General features: G+C 39.6%; 1 protein-coding gene across 1 annotated transcript in view; it reads right to left on the reverse strand.

The window, feature by feature from the left end:
- The window catches only part of LOC104280997 (protein sidekick-1-like), a 282102-nt gene that overhangs the window by 123864 nt on the left and 132247 nt on the right, over window positions 1-25991 (reverse strand). Inside the window, 6 exon segments of the mRNA XM_009878837.1 lie at window positions 6116-6292; window positions 7449-7551; window positions 9788-9955; window positions 10203-10319; window positions 11523-11717; window positions 17596-17679. Of these exon segments, the coding sequence (XP_009877139.1) occupies window positions 6116-6292; window positions 7449-7551; window positions 9788-9955; window positions 10203-10319; window positions 11523-11717; window positions 17596-17679 (844 nt within the window).

Below are 25991 nucleotides of genomic sequence, written 5' to 3' on the forward strand. Positions count from 1 at the left end.
AGCTGATAGTTCTCCTAGACTGACAGAAAATGACAATCAGTCAGTGGTGTGAAGGAAACCGGCACTTTCTTTTCGGAGAGTGAGTAGCGCGAGCTGCAGCAGCCATACAGCACCCCAATCGCCACCAATATCATATTCTTTAGCCATATGTGTCCACACTGAACAGCAACAGATGGTGCTTACAGATTTAAATCCCTCAAGGCAGACATAATAAGTGCCTAAAAAACACACCTGGACAGAAATAAATATTTAAAACTACAAAAGTATTTCAGCCCAGAAGTGTACTTCTCTCTTTGGAGTATACAAAAGCAGAGATTAATAAACAGCAATTGCTACTTTAGCAAGTACTTCGACTTTGTCTCCTTCTCATTTGCTACCACATACTGTGTGGAAGGGATGATAAATGCGACCTGTACCACCATCATGAATATTCACATTCCCAAAAGAGAATATTGCTTCTTTTTTTTTTCCTATAAGAGAATTACTTTTCCTTGCTGCTAACACTCAAGAAATCATTGCAGGGAACAGCAATTTTAACCCTCCTTCAGGATGAGAAGGGCTTCAGACCAGAACTGCTCAACTTCTAAACCTCATCCACTTCCTTGGTGTATTACGAGAATAACACATAGGGCACCGAACAGCCCTTGATTGGACACTGGAAGTTTAATTTCAGCATTATTATCTTTCTTATGTTCACTGAAGCTGCAAACAGGAAATATATGAAGTTTTTTCAATACAGGATATCTGAGGACCTCACTTCTCTATGCTGAAGAGCTGCATGGAGGCAAGTTTTCCATAGCTTCGTGTGATAGCAAAATACGTTTATGGACACTTTTAAATCTGTAATTGATAGATAAGCCCTGGGTTAATGGCATAGCCACCAAGGTGACCTGAGGGAACTCCGATGAAGCAATTAAAATAGCAGATTTGCAAGAAAAGAACATGAAGTCATTGTGACAACCTAAGAGAGAAATATTAGCTAGTTGCAGATGATACATGTTCAAAACAGAAACCCTAATGTTTTGAGTCAGATCATCACTGCCAGAGGGCAGCTGAAAAAATCACTCAGCAAACACACAGAGTGTTTTATAAAATTAGCTGAAAGCAGACTATTTGCTGAGGGAAATAAACCAGACATGGTTTGGAGAGATTTCTGAGAAAAATGGTCCAACAGCAGGTAATTAGAAAGACTGTGACTGAAGAGGGGATTACTAAAAAGTCAAGGGAGATTAAACAAGTTTTCTTGTCAGTTTATAAAAAGCCCCACTCCTATTTCATAAATTATTTCCTAAATCTGGTCCAGGATACAAGTTTTACTCAGGAGCAGGTGGTTCATCTGCTAGACCTGATAACGCAGTAAGAAGTTGAGGTAGGAAGCCTAACAAAGCGTTCAGCCCTGATGGATTTGCCCGTAATTTTTTAAATTAAGAAACATGTCATCTGTTGCTCAGGACTTTCTGGTTTCCCTTGCAAAACAATCCTCTCCAATTTCTAAGCAGAGGAAGGATTCTTGAAAGGCATCCATGAGTTTTGAGGCTTTTTGTCTCTTGTAGCTCTATAACAAAAAAAATTTTGAAATCAAAGGCTTGTCAAGTCCCTGAGTGTAGAGATTTATTTCCCATTTCATTTTGGTAGTCACCACAAGCTCAAATCTACAGATGACTTGGGAAAGGCTTTTGAATTTTATGCTTTCTTTTTGCTAAAAACACCTAATATTTCTGATACATCTTCAGTGATGAACAGACAATTGTATTTCTGAGTGGTATTTCTCTTATGAGTATCAAGTGCATTTAGGACTCAGCAGTGAACCTTACTTCATGGATGATATCTCAATAGAGAGCTTGGAAAAATAAACAGAAGCCTTCTTTCTAGTGAGGAAAGAAAAACACATTTGAAAGTTTGACATCCTTCCTGTTTTCACTCCCTGCAGAAAGGAAAAGAGATGGGTTCTTGGTACTGAGGATACGAGATGCATACAAAGATGAGTTTTGCAATATGACATCAGATTGCTTTGTTACTCTGGATTGGTCTTACTGATTTTATTTTTAGTAATCAAGTTATTTTTAATGGGGTATATTGAGAAGAAATAGGAAGAAGGAGCAATTGCATACATTCTAGTAAAAAGGGTATCAAAATTTATATATAAATGATTGACAAAGGCAATACTGTGCATTCTTGGCAACCCACTGTGTTTTATTATAAGTGGTTAGCTCCCCTCTCCTGCTTTTGAAGAAGACAGAACAATAATAGTTCTTTCTCTGGTAAAAGAGAACTGAAGGAAGATGAACTTGCTGCCAGGAATAAATTGTCTATTTTTGTATCACATTGTCCTCCCCATATTTCTGCATAGAGGAAGAGCCTAAAAGACTTTACTGTATGTTGTGACATAACAGAGGCTTGCACAGGGCTTTGATTTTCCAACAATGCAGCATTACCATACCATTCAGTCACATTCGTACAACCAAGAGATCCTTTAGTATGGACTGCAGACAGGATGATGTTGAGCAGCAGGTATCATCAGGCGTAGACAGCGGTAATTCTGCATATTTTATATATATTGAGAACCCTCAGGATACTTTGAGCTGGAACCAGCACAGTTACCCGTCAGGTGCGTGATAGATTGCCGTAACTCAGCTTATGCTGCTTTAGGAACAAGCATTTTTCTTCTATATGCATTTTGGTATGGTGTTTACAGGACTATAAAACTAAGCCTAATGAAGCTGGGATGTTTCATAACATACAATTATTTTCGGGATCAAATTCTATGACTTGGAGGAAGGCAAGAGCAGCACAAGCTCATCATCAAAAGACCTGCAAATGTTCCTGGTTTTGCAGTCAAGAAGCTCTCCTAAGGGTGGGGGGGGAAGTAAAGTAAAAAATTAAAATCTATCTCTTGCAGAAGAGAAACATCACTCGCAAATATTTTACCTCGTGCAAATCAAATCAAGTGATGTACATGAAGAATAAACATATTTAGAGGGAAGACAAATGAATGAATAGAGTATCTTGACTAGCAATTAGTTTCTGTGCCCAAGTACCATCAGTGCAAAATTGATGAGCAAGGTAACCTTTGGCTGCACTTTAGCAAGTTCTTCATTAGTTTCCTGGCTTTCCTTTTAAAATATTGTATTTCTTCATAAGGTTGCTGAGAAAAATGATCCATTCTGCATGCACCACCAATGGATACCCTGCTGTGCTATCAGCGTAAGTTCTTCTAGCAAGAAACAGTACCTTTTTCTACAAGTCTGTCTTCCAACAAGGGAAGACAAAGGAAGAAAAAGATTTCTTTTCTCCTTTTCACACATTAGAAAATCAGACCACTCCGAGATTAAATAACTGAAGGACACCCTGAAGGTCAATAGTTTAGAATTGAATCAGTTTGAATAGAAATCAGTAACAAACTTATTTGTGCCTTTGGAAATTTCTCTCTATGTTCTTAGAGGTAGAGAAGGGATGTGCTGGTTCCCAGGGGGAAAAAGGCGGTGAGACAATTGGAGCTGTCAGATAAAGCTAGGTAAGCTATGATATTATCCATTGGTAGACTGCTCCAGTCTGTAATTGGCTGAGAGGCCTCCTTTGAACATTTGTCTGCCATTAGTGCTACTCAAGGCGCTGAAGTGTAAGTGCTCATCGATGGGAATGTACATGCCCTGTTTGTTAATGTTCTGCACAAGAGAATTATCTGGGAGAATAGGAAATGTTATAGATCTGTCATTCGTATACAAGCTAGAATTTAATTTAAGCTTTACTTCAGACATTTCCTTTCCACACATTCTCTTCTTCATTCCACTTCTGTTGCATCATGTATCTCTATTTCTCACAGACTTGTGCTGTCGAGCCAAACGATAATGATGAAAGCTGCAAAGGAATGCAATGGGTTTGGGCATTACTGCACTACCTGCAGCACTACTTTGAAATAAAATGTCATAATTCAAGGTATGATTGAGTGACTTATCAGTTACTGAAGTTCTCTAAAAGAGTGGGTTATTCTGTTAATTCTCGCGGGAAAAACAAGTGATAGACGATCAGTCACAGAACATGAGAGGAAGGGGAGATACAGGATTAAGAGCTGGTCCCAGAGCACAGAGAACCAGGTCAGCCCAACTGGAACAAGCTGGGGTGCAAGAAAGACAGGCTCAGCAACGTACACAAGATGTGCCTCTCCCAGCTAACTTCGAGTCTGAACTTGATGGAGTATAAAACTGTTCCTCCCTGATGAGTGGGAAACTGCAAGTCTTGTACTGTTCTGGGTTGCACAGGACATCTTTTGCTATTTAGGATTAGAAAATGGTCAGACTGCTGAAGTGTTTAACACATATTTATAGCTTTGGTTCAAAGTCCAGGTTTTAACATCCTTTTCAATCTTTACTCCATAATTTCCTGCCCTCCATTCAAAAACCGCCTCAGAGAAAAGCCAGTATGGTTATATAGTAGTAATATATTTTGAATTGTCTTCTGCTCTTGGATTCAAACCAGCAGTAAAATGCACTCCAGGAGGAGAGCTGAGGAGTGCTTAATTAGAGAAAGAATGTATGACCGCTCTCTGAAAATAGGCATCTGATCTAGCCTTGGCACTGTCAGAATAACGCTGTATCAAACAGCCCTCTGCATAGCAAATCTCCGAGGTGAACTCATTACATTGCCAACAGCATAAGTCGCCATCTTCTCAGAGAGATCAGGCATGACCAGCAGAAACAGATGTAATTTTAGTTAAATTAAAGCATGCGGTACTACTCAAAAAAAAAAGAAAAGTTTACATAAAACATCACCTTCGTATTCATTTGATCTGCGCCACATATGTACCAAAACCATAGTTGTTGCTTTTAGTGATAAGAAAGTAAAATGGAAGTGCACTTCACCCCAGTGGAATGACAGAAATAGGAAAATATGGAATCCCATAATGACATTTTTATAATCCCTCTTCAAAATTGAACTGCACTTTAAACATTTTCTTCTTTTTATTTTTAAAGATCCTCAGGAATAAAGAAAGGCATACATAAAAATATTTTTCCCCTAAAAAACTGTGTGTAAAGAGCATGCAAGAGTAAGCAATGCCTGTCCAGGGACCAGCTATTCTTATATATGTTTAACAGAGAAAAAAATACTAGAAGGAGGAAAACGTCGTCTTATAAGCTTGGCATCACAGTGCAGCACCTGGGCTTTATGGGAAAGCCCTACAGCAAGGGATGACAGAAAGATTTAGGTTGGAAGGGACCACAGGAGGTCTCTGGTCCAACCCACTGCTCAAAGCAAGGTCAGCCATGAGATCAGACCAGTTTATTCGGTCTGGTCTTGAAAACTGGAGACAGTATTCCAGATATAGACTAATAAATGTCAAATAAAAGGGGGTAATCATGTCCATCAATCTATGATGTTTGTGTTAACACAGCTCAGGATGCTGTTAGTAATTTTTGCTGCCAGGGCACAAAGCTGGCTCACGTTCAGCTGCTGTCTACCAAGATCTCCAGGTTCTCTCCAGCAGAACTGCCACCAGCCTGCCCGTGCCCAGACTGTATTACTGCAAAAGGCTGTTCCTCCCCAGGTGCGAATGCTGCATTTGTCCGTGTCAAATTTCAGAAGGCTCCTGTTGCCCCATTTCTCAGCCTAAGCCCCTCTGAACCATGGCCCTGCCCTCGAGTGTAGCAACTGTCCCCCATTCATTTTGGGCCACCTACAAACTTGACAAGCATGCACTGCAACACCTCCTCCAGATCTCTGCTAAAGATCTGAAGTGGGCAGGTCCCCTTACAGTCCCCTTTGGTGGTCTGCTTCTTACTGGATTCAGATGGACTATCATATTTTAATTGCTGTCCCCTGAGCTCAATCACCCAACCCCATGGATGTGCACACATACTGACTCAAAGAGATGCAGTTACTTGAAAGTAACTTCCAAGGCTCCAGTTACTTGGAAGCCCAAGCAGCATGGCAGCATGCAAAAGGAAGGACATTTCAAGGCAATTTAATTAGGGATGAACCAGACTTAATTGCCCCTAAAGTACTCCACACCAAAACTCAAACTTAAAAGACTCCCCAGATCACCTAGAATGAAATGCTAGGAAAATGCCCAAGGTTATCTGAAACCAAACTTAGAGTACATTTTAAACAGAATACTCACATGACTTCTAGTCGAGCCATTCTGGAATCGTTTCCACCAAAAGAAATGACCTCACAGGTATAGTCTCCGATGTCACCCGACCATGTCTGACTGATGAGGAGGGTACCATCTTTCTCTACTGTGATCCTGGAACTGCTGGATGGATTTATTACAACACTGTCCTTCTTCCAAAGATACCTAAGTATTACAATGTTTCAGTTATTAATTCAGAAATTAATAATTATATTATTTATAATATAAAAACATAAGAACATCAAAACAGATTTATCTGAGCTGTTCTGTAAGGTATCTGCTTCTGTAAGGACAGGTCTCTACAGTTACTTTCAGGAGCACTGCCTCTTACAAATTTAAGTTTAAGATTAGTGATCAGAATGAGAAATGTAATTGCATCCAAGATACTATATATTTTAGAAACAACACTATATATTTTACGTGGAAAAGGTGAAGTATTCATAAAAACATCCAAGCTCTTGGGTCTATCTTCATCAGCATTTTAAACTAGAACATCATACTCTGCAATTAACACTTGAGGTGTTGGCCCATCTCTGCTAAGACTAATAACATTAGACTGCCACAATCAGTAACATCTTGAAACTGCTGCAGCAAGGTTTGCTCGAGCTCATTCATCACACACACATACCACCACAGAGATGTGTACAGTCTATGGTCTTACAATTAAGTATCTCTACATGAAATTTTTACACCTGTATTTCTCTTCCCAGAGCACTTTCTGCAGTTCACCCTCCTAGCACCCTCCACCAACCTGTTCCTTGCACTTTCTTTCATTTGTGTTGCTTTCAGATTACATGAATTTTCATGGCAAATTTATTCTGAAATCACAAGTTTTCTTTAAGTGCACTAGTGCAAATGTTAATAGTTCAGGCAAACTGAGTTTTCCTTTACACAAGTAAAGCAGAATGTAGACTCTAGTTATTGAGTTGTTTCCAAGAACATGGGCATCTCTTGTGTGGCTTTCACGCACTCCAATGTAAACACTTCTGAAATCCTATTCCTTCTCTTTGGCTTTTACTCTCATTAAATACCAGCTTCTGACAAGTTGGTTTTATTGATAGTGTATTAACCTTGACAGTAAAATCATGGAAGGCTATATTGAAGTCATGAAGTGGAACATAGCTCACTGTAAATAATACATAAGGCTGAAATGGAAGATGGGATTTATATGATTAATGATACAGTGTACAACCTTATAATGCAGTAATCAGGGGTCTGGTGGTAAAATCTGGGGTCCTGAAACTTTTCACCTAATGCTATTCCTATAGCTTACAAAATTAAGCTGAGATAAACCACACAAACAAGAAATGACACCACCAACCTGATTGAAATTCTAGGATCGTGAGTCGCTTCACATCGCAGAGTGGCTGTGGTTCCTTTGATCACGGTGCTATCCTCAGGAGGGTGAACAATGAAAGTGCGATCTGAAAGGAACAGAAGCCATAGTTCAGGTGAAATTGCAGCATTTTGACTTGGGTATTCACTCGGAGAGTACATTTGTCATACAAAGCAAGAGGGCCATTCCTCTTCAAGCCTTTGCTGTGAAGGCTCCCCCTCCCTCTAATGTCATTGTGTCGAGGAGAGGTGGCGTGCTGTGGGGTGCACAGAAGTGAAAGCAGCTGAGGGCATGAGTCTGTGTCAGCAGCAATTTGAGTATAGAATCATAGAGTGGTTTGAGTTGGAAGGGACCTTAAAGAGCATCTAGTTCCAATCCCCCCCACCATGGGCAGGACACCTTCCACTAGACAAGGTCACTCAAAGTTTCATCCAGGCTGGTCTTAAACACCTTCAGGGATGAGGCATCCACAACTTCTCTGGGCAATCCATTCCAGTGTCTCACCAGTAGGTGAGGGTAGGAAGATGGTAAAGCTGCACTAACTCCTGCTTGGCTTGTGGTGAGCATCTATGGCAACTCCCTAAAGTCAGAAGGCAGAAAGTATGTTTGCAATGCCTTCTGAATGAATACAAACACCCAGTGGGGCAGGAAGCGAATCACACTGTTTGGAGCAGGGAAAACAACAACAAAGAAAAGCTGTGCAAAGAAGAATATGCTAGAAAAATATCCAGAAAGAGGTAAACTTAAATGGTGCCCTACAACCTCATCAAATCCAGGAAAAAGGTTAAAAAGGAGGAGCTTCTGTTAGCCTGAATTCCCCATATGACAAAGATAGGCTGTTTACTCAAATGTTTCAGAAATTTTTTATTCAAGCACCTCCTGGAGACCCAGAACACAATAATTGCTGTAACTACAGCAACCAGATCTGGTGTGAAAGATCTCTATTATGTTTAACACAGAGTAGCAGCAGCAGATAGCATCAGGTGAAGCAGGTAGACAACCAAAATGAGTATAGAAGATATGTGGATAATGTTAATCAGTCCCAAATCCCTACAGAGACAATCAGCGTCTACTGAGACATCTTATACATGCACAAGAAGGAATCATCAGCAAAATCAAAAGCTAACTCTAATAGCACGGAATTTTTAGCATTATTCCTGATGTACCTATGTATGCCTTCTAGTTTTATAATGGTGCTGTTTCTACACAAGTATTAGGTTATAGTCATTTCTCGATTGCCCCTTTACTGCAATACAAGGAGCAAGAACTATTTTAATGCATATAAGACCTGTGACTGTAAGCACTAATAGGAAGAATCTCCTTTACTTAGTCCATAAACCCAGATATCATTCACTTTACAATGTATACCAACTCTATACTGCCAGTAAGATATAAATATGATGGCCATATGACAAAGAATATCCAATACTGCCAGTATTGTTTTCAAGGTATTCTCAAGTTCAAAAGGAAAAATGTTTCTCATTTAATCTGCACAATTTTGGGATTAACAAATGTCAAATATGCACCACACATCAATGGTATGATCAGTACCTCAAGTATGAGAAAAGAGAAGGGATCATCTTAATTTTTTTAAAATTATTTGCAGTCCCAGCTCAAGGATCATTATTTTCTATCTTCAGTAGCAAAAGAACGTGTTATACTTAAATTTAACTCACTTAGGAGTAAACAGTTGAACCTATTGGATCAGACTCTCTTCCTCAACAGAAGAAATAAATAAAATAAAATAAAAAAGAGATCAAGGGCAAATGGTGAAGGATAAAATCATTTCACGGGTTGCTCTGTGCTGTGCCACTCTGTAGCATGAGAGACCAGCTGAACTCTGCCGTACTTTGGGTTGGTTTCCAGCAGTGCCCAGGGTCACAAAAGAAACACAAAAGTATAAGGAAAATCGTATCCATTGTAACTGTGGCCACAGCCTCAGTAACAGCCTGGGCTGCTCTCTGCTGCCTGCAGACCCCTCGAGGCAGAAACCAACTGCAGATAGCCACATCTACAAGTTAAGAGGTCTGATCTGCAATGTGAGATTCGCCAAGGCAAAACCTCAGTACAATCACAATTATGACTGAAGCTCTAATTTAAATACATTTCCTTTCCTAAAATATAAAAGTTTATATGCATAATATTTCAAGCAAAAAGGGCATCTGTGATAGGTTTCCTAAAATAGATATATTGTTCCTATTAAATCATACAAGTATCTTTATTAACTAGTAAAGCATAATTACTTATGAAAATTTCCTGAGCATACAACAAAAACTGATTAATACTTGATTAAAGTTAGACTTTAAACAAAACATTATCCTTACTCCACACTGTCAGCATCACAAAAGCATTCAGAGCTCCTTCAGAGTTGACGGCGCAGCAAGTGTAATTGCCGGCATCCTGAAGGAAGACGGGTGTTATCTGGAGCCCTCCGGATTCGAGAAGAACGAAGCGAGGAATCTGCACGGAGCCACTGGCTAAGATCTGGTTTCCTGAAACACAGAAGGGAAAACCAGCACGATCAGCGTCACATAGACTGCACGGATTAAGCACTGCCATTCTAGTTCTTCCAAAAGACTATCAGAGTCTATTCAGGCCACTGGCTCACAACAGCCGCTGCAACAAAGTCTCCACTTGCACAACCAGAGAAAGGAAGAAATATGCACTAAATAGATCTACAGAATCTCAATAGTAGGAACAAGAAAATGTGACTTGCAGCACAACTTAATAACTGCCTACCTTTCTTCCATGAGATGGCAGGTTTTGGAGCCCCTGAAACTTCACAGGTTAGCACTGCGGTCATCCCCTCCGTAACAGTGGTATCCTCTGGAAGCTGTATAAATGCTGGTTTAATGTCTAGAATCAAAAATTAAAAAAACTCAATGCATCAGCTACCAGAAAGATCCTTTACCTATCATCACGGACTACTTCACACCCACTTTTATAGAGCCGATCATGGAGAAGGACATGCCAATAATATATGAAAACCTTTCGGCAGTGACTGTAACCTTTCATTATTCATCTCCTAGGAATTATCTAATTCAGTTTATTACCTACATGGAAAATGAAAATCTATCAGCACTTGTACATGCAGAAGTGAGATGGCTTATGGAAAAAGGAAGATAAAGCTCAAAATGAGTGTTTGGGGGAAAGCTAAGAAATCTAGATAAACAAAACTATTTTCTTAAATCTTCATAACAGAGTTCCTTAAGACGAAAAGCAATTGAGAAAGGCATTAACTTTGAAACTTAAATGTCAGCCAAAAGAATTCAGAACTCGAGTCTCATCCAAGACATTTTCTAAGTTTCTTTCTCTCTATTTTCCCCCATTTGCATTTTATTACATTTTTTCTGCAGTTTCCTAGATATATATTGAACTGGGGCTGATCTATTTTCTGAGGCCAGTAGGAATTCTGGTCAGTATGTGTAAACTGCTCTTGGGCTAAAAAAACCAGCTTCCTGAAGAGAATTACAGAAATCCCTGTCAATAATTGCTTTTAAAAGAGACTACAAGGATTTGTAATTCTTCCACAGAGAAGAGCGTACTTCGTTAACAAAACCATTTGATCAGACTTTTTGGCCAGAAAACACACATTTAACTTGAACTGCCTTTCTTTCCCCTACTAAATGTACTTGTAGACAAAAGGCAGATAAAACGATTCCATGCGCAATCACGAAGCAGTAGCTCAGATTCGGAACAGAATTACATTAGAGTAGAACTAAATTATTTAGGTATAGAGGAAAGATGAAAGTATTTCACAATTAGCCTTTCTTTTTCTTAACCCCGGCCCCCAAGTTTTACTTTCATAGCATGAACTGGGAGAGTCCACCTCAAGCCCCTACTCTCACGCAATGTTTTTCTGTAGGCTCAGCAGATTGTGTTGGGACCACAGAGGGCATTTGGGGGTACCGTGCAGTCAGGGCAGCTACACTTGATGAAAATCAAGGTTTTGCAAGTTGAACTAAACAAGCAGAGCGGTGAAGAAATCTGATGGATGTAGGGTTACCTAGAGAAACCACCAGACAGCTCACCGACTGTGTACCACAACTCCTTACTCACTAGTCACATCCAGGTAGGTGTAGGTCTGTATCTCCCCGGCTTTATTACTAGCAAAACACTGGAAGATTCCAGCGTCCTGAGGACGCAGCGCCTGGATTCGCAGCCCACCACTCAGCAGTACTTTGTAGCGAGGGTTTGCCAGCTTGCTGAGGGGAACAGAATCCTTATACCACACCAAGGTGGGGATGGGAACACCTATAAAATAATAATAATGACAAAAAGAATAATTTCACTCTTAGTCTTTGCAAAACATGTTTAATTTACTCAAAATACACAGCACTGTTACAGTCCTATCTCTGGTTTCCCACTCTTCTCTACAACTTACTTATATTTTGCAGGCTGCTTTTGATCAATGGAGGCTGCATCTCACATTATCAGCCGTAATAATACACTGCAGAACACGTGGGAATAAAACCAGCAAACAGTGAAAGGGGGACGTTGAGAAAACATGTTATCAAATTACTTTCTTCACCCAATCATATTTCATGCTACTACAAAATAAGATTTACAGCAATTTCACGTTGAAAGCCAGAATCATGCTACTTAAACAGCAGCACTGTGGCAATGCAGCAAGTCTGTAAGACTGTTCCATCTCAAATAAGATTCTTCTGTGCTGCTGTAGCTAAGATGTCAAAATGAAAAGGATATGGCAAATTACACGTAAAAAATGAAGTGCTCACATGGCTGTATTTGAGTCCTAATTTGGCAGCTTAGTTTGAGCTGATGTACAAACAACAATTGTTGCCAACAATGGGCTAGCTTTAAATTATTATTATTATTACTCACTCTCAAGCTTCACCTGTTATTTGAAAAATGGAGACGTTAGGAGAAACAAAAAATCCTACTCTAGATATAACTTACAGTCCCATTTATTCCTATTTCCTTTCATGTGCATGTTCTACAAACCCTGACACAGTTATTTCACATATATTTTTGCTGCAGTCATATCCCAGTCAGCTGGGATGAAGTGGCTGTAAATTTAGTACATACAGATAGAGTAGGATTCTCTTTTCTTCGAGAGATATCAGGGGCCTAGAATAGTCACACACCAATGTTTCCCATCCCACTCCTCCCGTCAGACAGTGTTTTATCTTTCCATCCCAGAAATCCCTGACCAAACAAATGCCGAAGGTCCTATGCAGGGATCTGAAGGGAAGCAGATATTTTATTACGTGATCGGATAATGACAGGATCACAAGGGTATCAAGCTGATTTAAGTTGTCTCAGCCCCAAACATGGCATTTTCATAATCGGTAGCTATTTTTGAACACGTATCACTTAAAACCTGAGAGCTTCACATTGCCTTATAATAAGGTAAGGATCTATGGACTGAAATTCATGAGGTAGTGAAATATGTCCAAATAGAGAATAGCTGGGTATCACAGAAGCATTAACAATGGAATGTTACTGCTGAATTGAGCATCTGCAGACAATGAATTTCACTGCAATATTGTCAATGACTTGAGGCGCTCAGAGCAAAAGCGCTACAGGAAGATCTATATTATCATCATTATCAGTTTAAAAATCCCAAAATTAAATACTGTTGTATTATACTTCCATTAAATCTTCTCTCAGTGTACTTATATTCTCTTCATACAGACAAAAGCTGTATTAACTCCCAGAAAGAATGTACAAACAATGTATGGAACGATTGAAAAACAATATTCAATTGCTGCTGCTACTCTTACAAACATGTAGCATTTTCTACAATCACCTCTGATGCTTTTGTTCTGCTGATAAATAAAATGCACTTGTAATCTACAAGGTAATCATCTCGGGAAGAAATCCACTATGTAGAGTGCATTGTCTGACAGAGAATAGATGTAGTGTATTCATACAACAGCCCATATACAGAATTAGTGTAAATTTCAGTGTTCAGAATTCTCACTGAGAGTGTTATTCATCTCTTGAAAATCCTCCTGGGCAAATACAAATTATCACTGAGTAATGAAGAAACAGATGATGCAAAATGGAATAGTTCTCCTGATGCTGAGAAGCCTGGAAATGATTTCAAGTTTAAATAATAGCCACTCCATTTTCCCCACACATTAGACTTGATAGGCACCTAGGAAATAATGAAATCCTGCATTCAGTACCCTCGAACCTTTAACACTGGTGTCATTCCATAAATCCCATTCTACTAACAGTATTAGCAAACCTTCTAATCCTATAATCACTGTGAGATACACCTTCCTATCACTAACTCAGCTGACAAACTGAATATTACCATCTCTATTTTTCTACATTTTGGTTACGGATATCTTCCTCTACTCAAAGTTATGAGTCTCAATAATAGGATCTTATCTAAGCACTCTGATGCCTGTCAGCAGCATTCATTTGGGCTTCAGTGATCTTCCCAGAGAGATTTGTTTTCCAAGTTGCACACATTTTCTTTTATCATTTTGCTACCTCTTTGGCTACAAAAATGGTTAAAATCAGTTCCCTTTCCTCTCCCCTTCTCCTACCCCACAGCTTTTCCTCTCCCCACACACCCAAATGAATTTTGCCTCTCCTTTCTAAACAATTCTGGCCAAACAGAACAGAAGAAAACACTTTAAAGATCTTTCAGACTCTACCTTTCCAAGCTGTATCGGTCCTAACTTGCTGCCTGAGAGATTACAGAATGGCCTGAAAGATTTGTAATAATAAATAAAATAAGCTTATTTCTCAGCATGTAGGCAGCACTGTTCATTTTTCACAGACTAATTACTCTAGTGTTAGGGAGGAGAAAGGAAAGCAAGAAACTGATACTCTGGTTCTGGCTTTGCCACTTTCTCTGTAACCTTGGGCAAATAATTTATGCAATCTGAGGCTCAGTTTCCCCACCTGTGAAACAGATGCTTGACTCTCTGCCAAATTTAACTTACTGAGGAACCTGGATAAAAGACTCAAAATATTCACTGTGTCATTTTTGTTATTTATTTTTTATTGCCTTCTCTAGATCCCACTGGACTACTGGGGAATCCCAAAAGCATCTTTCCATCTACTTGTCTAAACAGGTAGAACTGAAGTCCAATTAACTGCAATCCCTAGACACTAGCACCACTGCCTGCAGCTCTAAACTTTCTACAAGCAAATAAGAAAAAGCATTTAAAGGAAACCCATCGAAAATGCAGGCAGCATCAGCACCTGCTGAAAGACGCGCAGCAGGGCAGGGGTTCTGAGCAGGCTGGTACACCGAGACTTCGTTACAGGGAAGTACAAAGCTACTCTGGGCAAGCTGCAATTTTATTTACAGTTAATCTCTGCTTATACTGTGAAATTAATCTGTCTCTCACACATTCAAAGTGCACCAGGAGTTGGCAAACGGGCTTTGCACAGAACTTGATGGGGCTGGGGGAAATGCAATCTGTCTTCCCGATTGTAGCAAAGGTACAGGGCAGCTCTGCAGTTCCCTTCATGCTTTACTCTCCCTCCCAGACCTGAGCAGGGAGGCAGCAATCTGTATTTACCCTCTTTTTAAACGCTGGCAATTGCCAGATTGGTGTAATAATGGATCAGCTCTCCTAGTACCTGAACCTTACAAGTCTGTGTTACAGATACTCTGCAGAATAACCCACATGAAGACAGCTTTCCACACTCCTGCACCACATTCATCAGCAATATCCCATGTGCACCAGAAGAGTTCAGCAGAAATAAATTATTTTCTCTAGTAGGGGTCCCGACATCTCCAACAGGACCTCGTCTACTAAAAATTATTACGAGTGCCCCATTAATCCCCTTGGGAGCTGAAATGGCACAGGGTAAAAGAAGAGTTAGAAGTAAACCTCTCCGATTCCTCCAGGTTTGGTGTTTTTTTTTTTTGGTAATACATGAAAACCATTTGGGACAGCAGACAGGTCTTTCCAGGGACAGTGAGATAGTCCAGAGATACATTGAACAGTTACACAGCATTGAAATATTTTTCAAAAAAATCTCAAAATGTTTTTGAACTTAATTTCTCTAACAATACAACATTTAAGTTTTAATTCTGCTACTTGAAAAATCTTCTCCAATAAAAAGTATGTTTGTCATACCACATACTGAAACATAAAGTTGCTGGCCCATAGCCAGAATAAATGTCTATCTAGTCACTTTTCCTTCCTTTGAAATTGTCTCGTCTTGGATGCTCAGGCACAAAATGCAAGAGCAGCCCAAGGACAGAATGCTATTTCCATCTTCTCAGCTCCAGTAATTTCCTGAGCCAGAGGTTGCACACACAGAGCTGCGTTTAATAGTCCTCACTAGATTTTGCTTCCATAAATTTTGTTTGTTTTTATAAATAATTTTTATTTCTGATCCTAACTACTGCCTGGACCAATGACCTCCACAGTTTATGCTTTCTTAAAAAGAATTATCTTTTCCTTATTTTAACATCTCTTACAAAAAAATTTACCTGGGCGTCTTCTCCACTTCTTGCACTAAGCAATACAGAATCATCTTCTCCTGCTCACCTTCCTATAAGGCACCCGTCCTTCAGTCATCTCTTTCACAAAGTGTTCCAGTCAATTTAATTTTTCATTATTCAAAAACTATGTCAGACCACTAATTATACCATTCTCGCTTTTGTGTATTCTTTCTAGTTTCTTCTACATCCCTCTCTCCAACAGGGTGATTAGAATTGTGTGAAGTTTTCGAAATGGGGGTGCCCAACGGATTCATACAGTGGCATTCTCTTATTTTTTTCTCTATTCATTTTTTCCCAGTACTTAGCATTTTGAACTACAGCTTGGCACTGAACTGATGTTTTCAGAAATATCTTTTTTTGTAAAGTAATAAGAAATTTCTTCTTCCAGTTTATCGTCCAGGTAGTTCAAATCATTGAAACCTTCTGCCCCTCTTTTGAAGTCAGTTTTAGCGGTGACTATATTGAATAATTTTATATAATTAGCAAATACTATCATATTCCTATTCAGCCTGTTTTCCAGGGCCCTTACGAGTATGTTGAACAGCACAGATTCCTGGGGAACTTCATTGACAGCAGGTCCTGCTGTGTTTTGTTTAAAAAGCTATTAATTAACAAGAAGATCTTGTCTCTTATAACCTGATAGCTTAATTTCTGTAAAAGCCGTTTTGTAAGAGACCTCACCAAATGCTTCTGAAATTCCAAATTAACAGGAGCATCCTTATATACGTGCTTATCACACTCTTTCCTATATAAAGCATTAAAAAATGTTGAAATCGTAGCGGAACTAATATAATCACACAAAAAAGAATATCTTTTTTGGCTCTGATCTAGAGAAAGAATCCATCCAAACAAGCTGCTGGGTAGGTTTGGGCGTTCTTCTTATCAACGTTATGTACTTCTTACCTATGGATCTCATAGCATTTTCATGCGTGTTGCTTGTTAAACTCGGCATCAGGGAAAGCAAGACAACAAAGAGCTCAGTCCCTTGTCAAAGTCACGTAGCAATTCAGTGACAGACAAACCTGCTCTAACGACAAGACTACGACACCTCCTACCTTACTGGAGTGCTAAAATTGGTGGTGCTCCTATTTCTCTGGAACTAAATCCTAAAAGCCATTTTGGTTGAGGTAGAATTTAGACACTTAAGCCTTTTATGTTTTTTTATAATGCCTGACAATTAAAAACTGACTGTAATAGTCCCTCTGCAGAATTCTTAACTACACTTAAATACCGGAGTTACTGACATTTCTGTTCAGTACAAAAGTTCCATAATTCTTAGGAAAAAAAGAAAGACATTTGAATTGTTGAAAATATTGACCATTTGCATTGCAAGTGATGGGTTCCATAACCATACTTTCACCTCAGTCAATTTTCTGGCTCAAAACACTAATGTCTGCTATATAGTGACAACTATGAAGCAAAGGCAGGCTTCCAGAGGGAAAGGAGGAGCTGCCCTGCCCAACAGACAAACACCAACTTGTCGACATTACTCACGTCTAAATTAAACTACAAGGACTGCCCCATTTTCCCAGGCCAAAGGCCATCCCTCTCCATTGAACCTAGGATCTGTGGTAATTTGCAGTAATGCAAAAGCCTCAAGAAACCGAATGTTTATGTAAGATGCTTTCTTCTGCACTGGATATACACGTATTGTTGGTCCAGGTTGGAACTCGTCTGTACACTCACCCATTGCCTGGCACAGGATGTCCACATCTTTGTCCGCTTCGGCCAAAATCACACTCTCAGGCTCAGCTGTAAAATATGGTGGTTCTGCAGAACAGGGAGAGCAAAAAGTAAACAAACATAGCCACAAGAGGAGTTAAAGACATTCATCATATAATCTCTCTTAGGCTGGACTTGATGATCTCAGAGGTCTTCTCCAGCCTCAACAATTCTGTGATTCCACATGCGCCATATTTAAAGTAGTGTGCTACAAACACACTAGTTTGTCTAAGTCTGTCTCTTCTTGGGGGTGCTTTTGTTGCTAGTAAAAGCACCATAAAAAAGCCACCATTTTTTTCCTATGTCGAATATGAATTCCAAAGAGCCAAGTCAATGTAAGGTAAGGTTTAGGGGTTTGCACTGCAAATTAATACTCAGAGCAGGGGCTACTTCTCATTTTATAGGTTTGAATCATGCAACGTTTTAATTTTTCGTTCAGAAAGGCCCTCCCAAAAGGTTTATATTTACAGCATTTTATAGGATAGCTTGCTTCGCTATCTAAACTAAATTCCATCTCATGAAGGCATGAAGCATGTCAAAGTGCCGCAGCATGTCAGAGAGCGGACATCAGAGGACAAGTGGAGCATAATTAAAAAAAAAAAAAGAATCTTCTCAACTGTTTTATTTCTTGAAAGCAAATAGATTTAATGCTTTAATTGAAGTTATAGTAATAATCATAAAAATCCACATTTTATCATTAGGACTAAAGCAAAGATATTAGACATTTAATTAAAAAAAGACAAGATTCCAGAAATTGTAGAGTATGCTGTCACGTAACTCTTTCTTCTATGCAGCATAAAATTGAAGAGCATCATGTCAAAGTCCCACAGGCATTAAAGTTGCAGTAATTATAATGGTAACTAAAAACTGTCATAGTCTGTTCAATTCAATTACCATCTGAGTACTGTTTTTAGAAGCATTTTATTTGATTAGAACGTGAGTTCTATTGTAGCATAGACAAACTCACTGGAAACTTTTAGAAAACACAGAAAAGACAAAATAGCTTGTGATAACAAGTTACTTGTATTTGCATTTTAAGGAAATCAAGCATGTTTGGAATAAAAAAAAAAGTAGTAAGCTGTAAGATCCAATGTCATTTGAGATGACTTTCCCTCAAATCTCTTCACCAACCATGTAGGAAAACCCAAATATGCAGTTTGTATTTTTGATAGGATGTTAGTATTTTCATTAACAAAACCAAAATCACATAAATCTTACCCTGCAAAACCTTATTTCTCCAGCTACCACCTGTAGTACAGCAAGTGTTGCTGCCACTTCACAGGGATGACGTGCCAGCAGGTACACATCAAGAAGCAGCTGACTAGAATGCAAAACACCCTTTCCCAACAGTCCTTCCCACTAACTACCATAAAACATTTGCTTGAGTGTACAGAACCGGGCTCTCATTTGGGCACCAATGGGTATTACAATTCTGTATTCATTCCAAACAAAGTCAATCAATATTAGCCTTCAAAATCCTGGGCAGAGGATGTGAGGTTGCAAAACAGCCTGGAATACTTATTTACCCAGCAAAACTAATAAAACAAGCTACTTGATTTATTATATTCTAATAATATACATGTGCTAACATTATTGATCCTCACTGCCTAAATATAAAGCTATTAATAAAGATGCATAATAAGCTGTGATTTATTGCATATGATCTCATGCGTTCATCTAAACAACAAATTGAAAAGCCGAACATTTAATTGAAGTTCACTGATGGCACGCTGTGTTTGACATGTTTGATCAACTAAGCTGCTGAGTCCTCTGCAATTCATTTAAGTCCGTGTTTTAAATCCAAGTACACTCAACTCTTCCCATGTCATCCTCCAAGCTATGTCTGACATTTTCCTTGCACTCCACCTTTCCAGAATTTGATCATTTTAATTTCTAAGCCTTTAGCATAGTGTCCTTACTTACCTGTGTACCTGCCTGTGGACAGACAGCTAAGTGTCGCTCCCCTCTCTAAAATTGGAATCTTTCGTTCTACGGCAATTTAATTTGACTGTGAGTGGAGGAAAAGGGAAAAGGTGGCCAAAGCAGCCAGTATCCAGACAGACACCCAGACACCTACTTCTAACTCTGGGCTGATTCTACAGCTACCTCTTCAGACACTGAGGTTCAAGTGTATTTTCCTTCTTTTAGGGAATTCCTGACTGCACATCCTCCACCCTCCGTTTTTTAAGGCACTTCTGACCTTAAAGGGCCAATTTCTCAACCTGGCAACCTTCAGCTGCTAGCTCTCAAACTTTCCCCTAGATCAGCAACGTACTCACACATCAGTGATAAATTTGCAGATTTATCTTCAGTATGGGCCTGCAGTCCAGCTGCAAAGTACTTACTGTGACCTCAAAGATGCTGGTGGGTTCCATGGCCACTGCTTATGTACTGCTGCTGCACGCAGTTTCTGCACTTCCACTTGGCATATTTATACAGCTTGCTTTCCCGCTGCCTCTCCCAAAACCCTATCCTAAAGCTGTGCTCCTTCCTTTAGCTCCCATACAGGCTGTTAAGCCACCCTCAGAGAAACTTATTACATTAAGAGATGCTTAGGTGAGCAGGTATCGAGCAATGAATTACCTGACAAGCAACTTGAAGTCAGTGACAACTGTCACTTAGCAAATGGAATGTGATGTTATAAAAGGAAGATTCACATCAGCTTTTTTTGAAAGAAGCAGGGAGAAACAGAAGTAGGCAAGACAGAAGAGCAGGAGCAGCAGAAAGATGTAATCTAAAGGCCACAGGCAACTCCCAGAGGACTTTCAGGGTGTGGCTGTGCCAACTGACGTGATTTCCAGTCCTCATCAAGCCCAGACTTACCTTTTCCCTTACACTCAAGTCTGCTGGACCCAATTCTCCCAGTCATTCCAGCAGCTGGAAGCTCTGCCAAATGCTACAATTGACAGGGAGGGGTCAAGAGGCTGCAGTAACAACTGCCCATAGAGGGCTCAGATCTTATTCTTGCATGATAATCACAGATACAGTAAACCTTCTAGAACTAACTCTCTAATTTACTGATTGTTGACTACCTGCTTCTCCTGCCTGAAGCTAAGAGATAATCCTGGACTGGACAGCAAGACTAATTCATAAGGGAATCCTGGCAGATCCAGAACACCACATGGACGACAGCATTGTGTCATAAGTCCAACATACATGGAAAATTAGTCTTTGTGATTTAAAGTATGAGAGAATCACATTGGTATGGGTGCAGCTATACTCTTATGGCTTTGAGGGAAATTAAACAGTGATTTCCATACAAGCTGTGTCACTTTTCCACATTCACATGCCTTACACTAGCAACAGGGATTGTCAAAAGGTTCTTCAGAGTGAGGGTCTATGGCTTCAACAGAACTCAGGCTGCAGAAGAAATACCTCTAGTTATAGAAGCTGGACAACTGAATTCTAGGCTCCCCTCTTCTCAGACGAGTCAGATGTATCACCTCCACATCAGGTGTGTGCCTGAGGGTCTGTAGGCCCAGCATAAATTGCAAGTGAAAAATTCAGGGTGCCTTATTGTGGGTGCTATACTCCACCTGGAGAATAACTCTCAGAAGGAAGCCATAAAAATGCAGCAATATTTATTGGGGTCAGATGGCATTCTGAACGGGCATTCTAGCTGTCTCTATATATGACTCTACTACATATTTATAAGGATTCCTTTGAATCACACAGTATGAATTTGAACATTTATTGTTGTAGGCAATAATCATGTGTTGAAATTTAATACGTGCAGTGAAATTACAATGTCTTCCAGACTATGCCAGACACAAGCCCCTAGACACAGCAATTTCTAGGAATGACAGTTGGTATCAGGTCAAACAGTTAAATTTTTCTGAAATTATAGAACCACAATAGTTAGAACAGGAAGGGACACATTACACCAAGTTCACCCCACTGGCAGTGCAGTGTGCTGTGCAATGAGAGGGGTCATATCTCATATTAGACTGAAAGAAACAGATACTGTATTGTTCAGATACTGCATTGGTATTTGACTGATCTTAACTAAAAGGTCGAGAACAAGCAAGGGGGAAAAAGAGTATTTGAATATAAATGCACGCTTTTAATAGTTGTTGAGGGTTTCAGGGTTTTTTTTTTTGCACCACAGGCATCACAGAAAAGATAGCCTCTCTGCAAAGCCCCTGGGAGCCTGCAAAATTTGATACTGTTCTAACTCCCCCCATGCAGAGTTACATGGTCACTGATTCTAACATTCAAAAGATAGCAGTCAGCATCCATTTCATACCCTTCAAGCTGCATTGGAGATATGTGACCTAATCCTAGATACATACATGAAAGTCAGAAAGAACAGAGAAAGCCCCAGGGGCTCCTCCAAAGCTGAAATTCCTGCATCACTCAGAAATCCAGAGCTGCATATTTAAGAGGAAAATTGAGCCTTAAACATGGAAGCCTTTCTCTAGCATTACCGTAACCTAATTTATTTGGTGAATATCCTGTAAAGAAAGAGTAACTGTACACTTGAGAGCCCCTTGTAGATACAAAGTCTGTAATTCCAGACAGTAGATCAGACTATCCATGCTGAGAGAGAAGCCACATCGTAGGTATGGGTAGAACAGGTTCCTTGAAGCAGGATTTTTCTTTGCATGAGTACCAGCTTAAAACAGGGATGAAAAGCTACTATTCGTTTCTTGCTACTACCCCTACTGCGAGCTGCAGTCTGCGTGTTCTAAAACCTTACAACAGCACAGGGAACGCTGCTCCTGTTTGCAGAACTGAAAGAAGGGGAAATTCTCTCGAATGTTGGAGACAGAACTGGACTTCCCAGCAGTCCCATTTCTTTGCTGTGGTATAGGACCTGTGTGCATTTGGGGCCAAGGCAACGTGTCTGCGCCTATCTCAAGAACCTCTGGGGCTTGCCAAATCAAAAATTGTCAACATTTCTCTTCTCTGAGCCCAAACTGAAGTTCAGGCAACAACAAAGGCATTTTATGTTATAGTTTTCCTGAAAATTCTTATTCTTCTCTTACACATGGTACACAAACGCAGTCATCACGGTCTTTTCTTAGGCACAATAGACGAACACAATCATAATGAAAAAATTCTTTCCTCTGCTTTCAAAACATCACTTGTAGTGTTTCAGAGTGTCTAAGTTAGAGCTACAAGAGCTATTGTTTCCAGATATCTGAGCACAAGTCCCCGAGGTGGGTAGCAACAGCCCTGGCAGTTACATATACACTCGATGCAAATTCACGAACAATGGCTATGCACAAAGAAGGTCCTTCTGCATCTGGATACTCCTGGAAAAGTACAGTGAAAGAATAACAGCTCTATAGCTCACCTCAGAGCCTAGCCAGGTGGGCCCTCCAGACTAGTGTTATAATTTTTCTGATGTGTTCCTGAATCCTGCAAAGCTGTGTCCATCACACCTGATGAGAACCAGGGCAGCCTTTGAGAGAGACACAGATCTGCAACACTCTCTTAGCATCCTGTTTTCAGAAAGAAATCTATGCATTTGGGATGGAAAATTTCCCCCTAAGAAACACCAAGATGAGAATAATATGTCTATTAATGTAGTTCTTTGGTCACAAAACTGCTCCAAAGGGAAGGGAAGCCCTCTACCATGATTCTGCTTTACCTCTCCCCATTCCTTTGGACAGACCGACAAGGCTTCAACACTCGCTTCTCCACAACACCTCCTCGTGCCAGGTCATTCTTTCTAACTGTTTTTGTCTTCATTTTGTCCAGACTTTATTTTCTGACTGCATCTGAGTTAAACAGCAGTATGGATTTCATGTAGTGGAAGGGTTTCATTCCTCATTTTCTTAAGCTCCTAAAACTCAGAATTTCCCGTGGAACAATCACTTAAAAAACGACTTTTGCAATTTGTCGCTAATGGAACTTGCAGAACTTGAGGAAAAGAATTTAAGACTAGCTCAGTTTTCAAATTGGTTTGTTCACCAGAAGACTCCTTAAATTACTTAATCTTCAAACCGTTAGTGATAAAATAAATGTGCTCTTATCTAATCTGCAACAAATCTTTCCCAAACTGTTACTCTGCCAACTGAGGAACATGCTACCCTTTAAAAATTTATAACAACTGCAGCTAATAAAACCAAGGCTTGGAACCACCTCAGTTTATCTTCGCTGGAACAATATGAAGATGTTAGAAAGCTCTTTGCCACATTCAGAAGAAAACTGCAGCGCAGCACAAGACCAGAAGATTTTTCTTCTTGCTTATGCAGTACTACTTTATTACACTGGAGATTCAGATTTTTCAGGTATTATTGTGGTTTTAATTTACAAACCTAGACATACTCTCAAGAGATATTCTGAAAAACTCCAGAGATATTATTGTAGGTCACAAATAATAATTTGAACTGAGTATGCGCCTTTGTACCAAGTTCCACTGCCTTCTAATAAAGCTTTTGTCAACATCTGAGCCCAGAGTCAAAGCGTGTGACTTCCCTTTGCTGGGGAAGGCAACGACCGACGTATTTGTAAAAAAGCTTTGATTAACCCAGTATTTGCGATATCTTTGAGACATCTTTTTAATACTAACCCTATTCTACCTGTTAATTGCAAAATATTTTTCTCTATTAATCCATTAAAGCTCTCATTACCACATTATTGAGGGCTTGTATTTGATCTATGCCAATCAATTTCAAAACAAACCTCTTCTATTAACACAATTTCCTTTTCCTGTTAGTCAAGATCCCCTATTAAGTCCACACTGTGCTATTCCTCTAAGAAGTACAGCTCATTATCAGGTCACTATCAACATGTACACACTACAAATATTTTATGCATGCAAATGGGCAAGCATACTTTACTCTCTCTAAGTAGTACTCCAGTGGACTATGAGGGATACAGAGCAAATATCCTTAGGTTTGAATCGTGTCTGCACTTTCCCTTAGAACCCATCCCTTGACTAATTAAATGACGGCCAGATCCATCCAAGAGTTCTAAAGCTGAATATAAGTTATGCATTAACTACTAATCCTTTGATTTGGCTTCCTGTTTAGAATTACAGTTCCATCCTGCAGCTCAAGAAACTCATAAATAAAGAAATCTATCAGGCTTTGCTGACACGTTGAGTAAACACCTGCAACTGAAGTGTCTTGTTCCATCAGAAGGAAATAAAAGTAATTGGTAACCAATTTGTTTCTGCTTTCTTTCATCTGCTTGTTCTTATCTACAGGCCTCTTCATAACTTCATACCCTGACAGCCCCCTAAAACTGGATAGGAAATAAATAAAACATTTAAAAAATAAGAGACAGATAAGCTACTAAAGAAAGGCGGCACTGCTAGTTTAATATGCTTCCCCAACGATTGTTTCTCAGTTTTATTGTAACTGTATTTAAGAATCTTCTACATCAACTGAGAGGCTGCTTTAAGTATTGCATTAGACTGACTCTGACAGCTGAGCAGCAAAGTTTAACTAGTTACAATATGATATGAATAAGGAAGATTTAAACAAAACCCATAAATAAGTGAAATCTGCCTCTGCTCCTTAGAGGGAAAGGAAGCTGCAAAGTCATAATTCTAAGAAACAGAGTACAAAGAAAAAGACTGGAACCAAACTTCATTCAGTAGGCAATAAATATAATAGAGACACAGTGTTAAAACGAACCTGGAACAGAGCTCTGGAGAGAGATGAGCTGTTTTCTCATTTGGTGTGAACTACTATAAATTGCTTTAGCAGAATACTGACCATACAGCAGTCTCTAAAACCGTATTTTCAGAGGGCTAAAGGAGCGTAGAGAATTGTGTGCTGAGTTTCCTCTGCAATGCACTACAGAAACGCATGTGCATGAATTCTGATCAACGCCGAGACTTGTATCATTGCCAGAGCAATAACCTCTCCAGGACACTTGCACAGTTATTACTGGGACTACTACATAAAGATAGACTTCACACAATCAGCTCTGGCTTAAAACATCTAAATGTCTCTCTTCTAAAACATCTCTGAATCTAGAAGTCCTAAAAAACTCCACACTGTGTGCAGTGTGTTAATTTGCATTATTATATCAGGATATGCCATGCACGGTAACTACCATTTCCAAATGACAACCTCCCTGCTACAGCAAAACTCCAACACAGAGACAACAGCGGAAATGGGCAGTGAAAGGGCACCAATGTCCCCTCTTTAAAAATAACAAATCCAAAGTTTCCCTTGGAGTCAAAGGTCTAGCACGTAGCACCGATTTTAATGGCATTTCCTTCTCCCTTCTGCTACCTCAGTAATTATATCTGCCTGCCTGTGTGCTCAGGAACATCCTTGGCCCCCGACCGGCACTTGCAACAGACAACGCACAGAACTGCTCCTAAAAGGCTTCTTTCGGAAATACAGGCACTTGACATATTAAAACTAGACGTAAGCAAGCTGGGAGTTAATCAG

Source organism: Apaloderma vittatum, unplaced genomic scaffold (genome assembly GCF_000703405.1).
Source record: "Apaloderma vittatum isolate BGI_N311 unplaced genomic scaffold, ASM70340v1 scaffold4011, whole genome shotgun sequence".
Lineage (NCBI taxonomy): Eukaryota > Metazoa > Chordata > Aves > Trogoniformes > Trogonidae > Apaloderma > Apaloderma vittatum.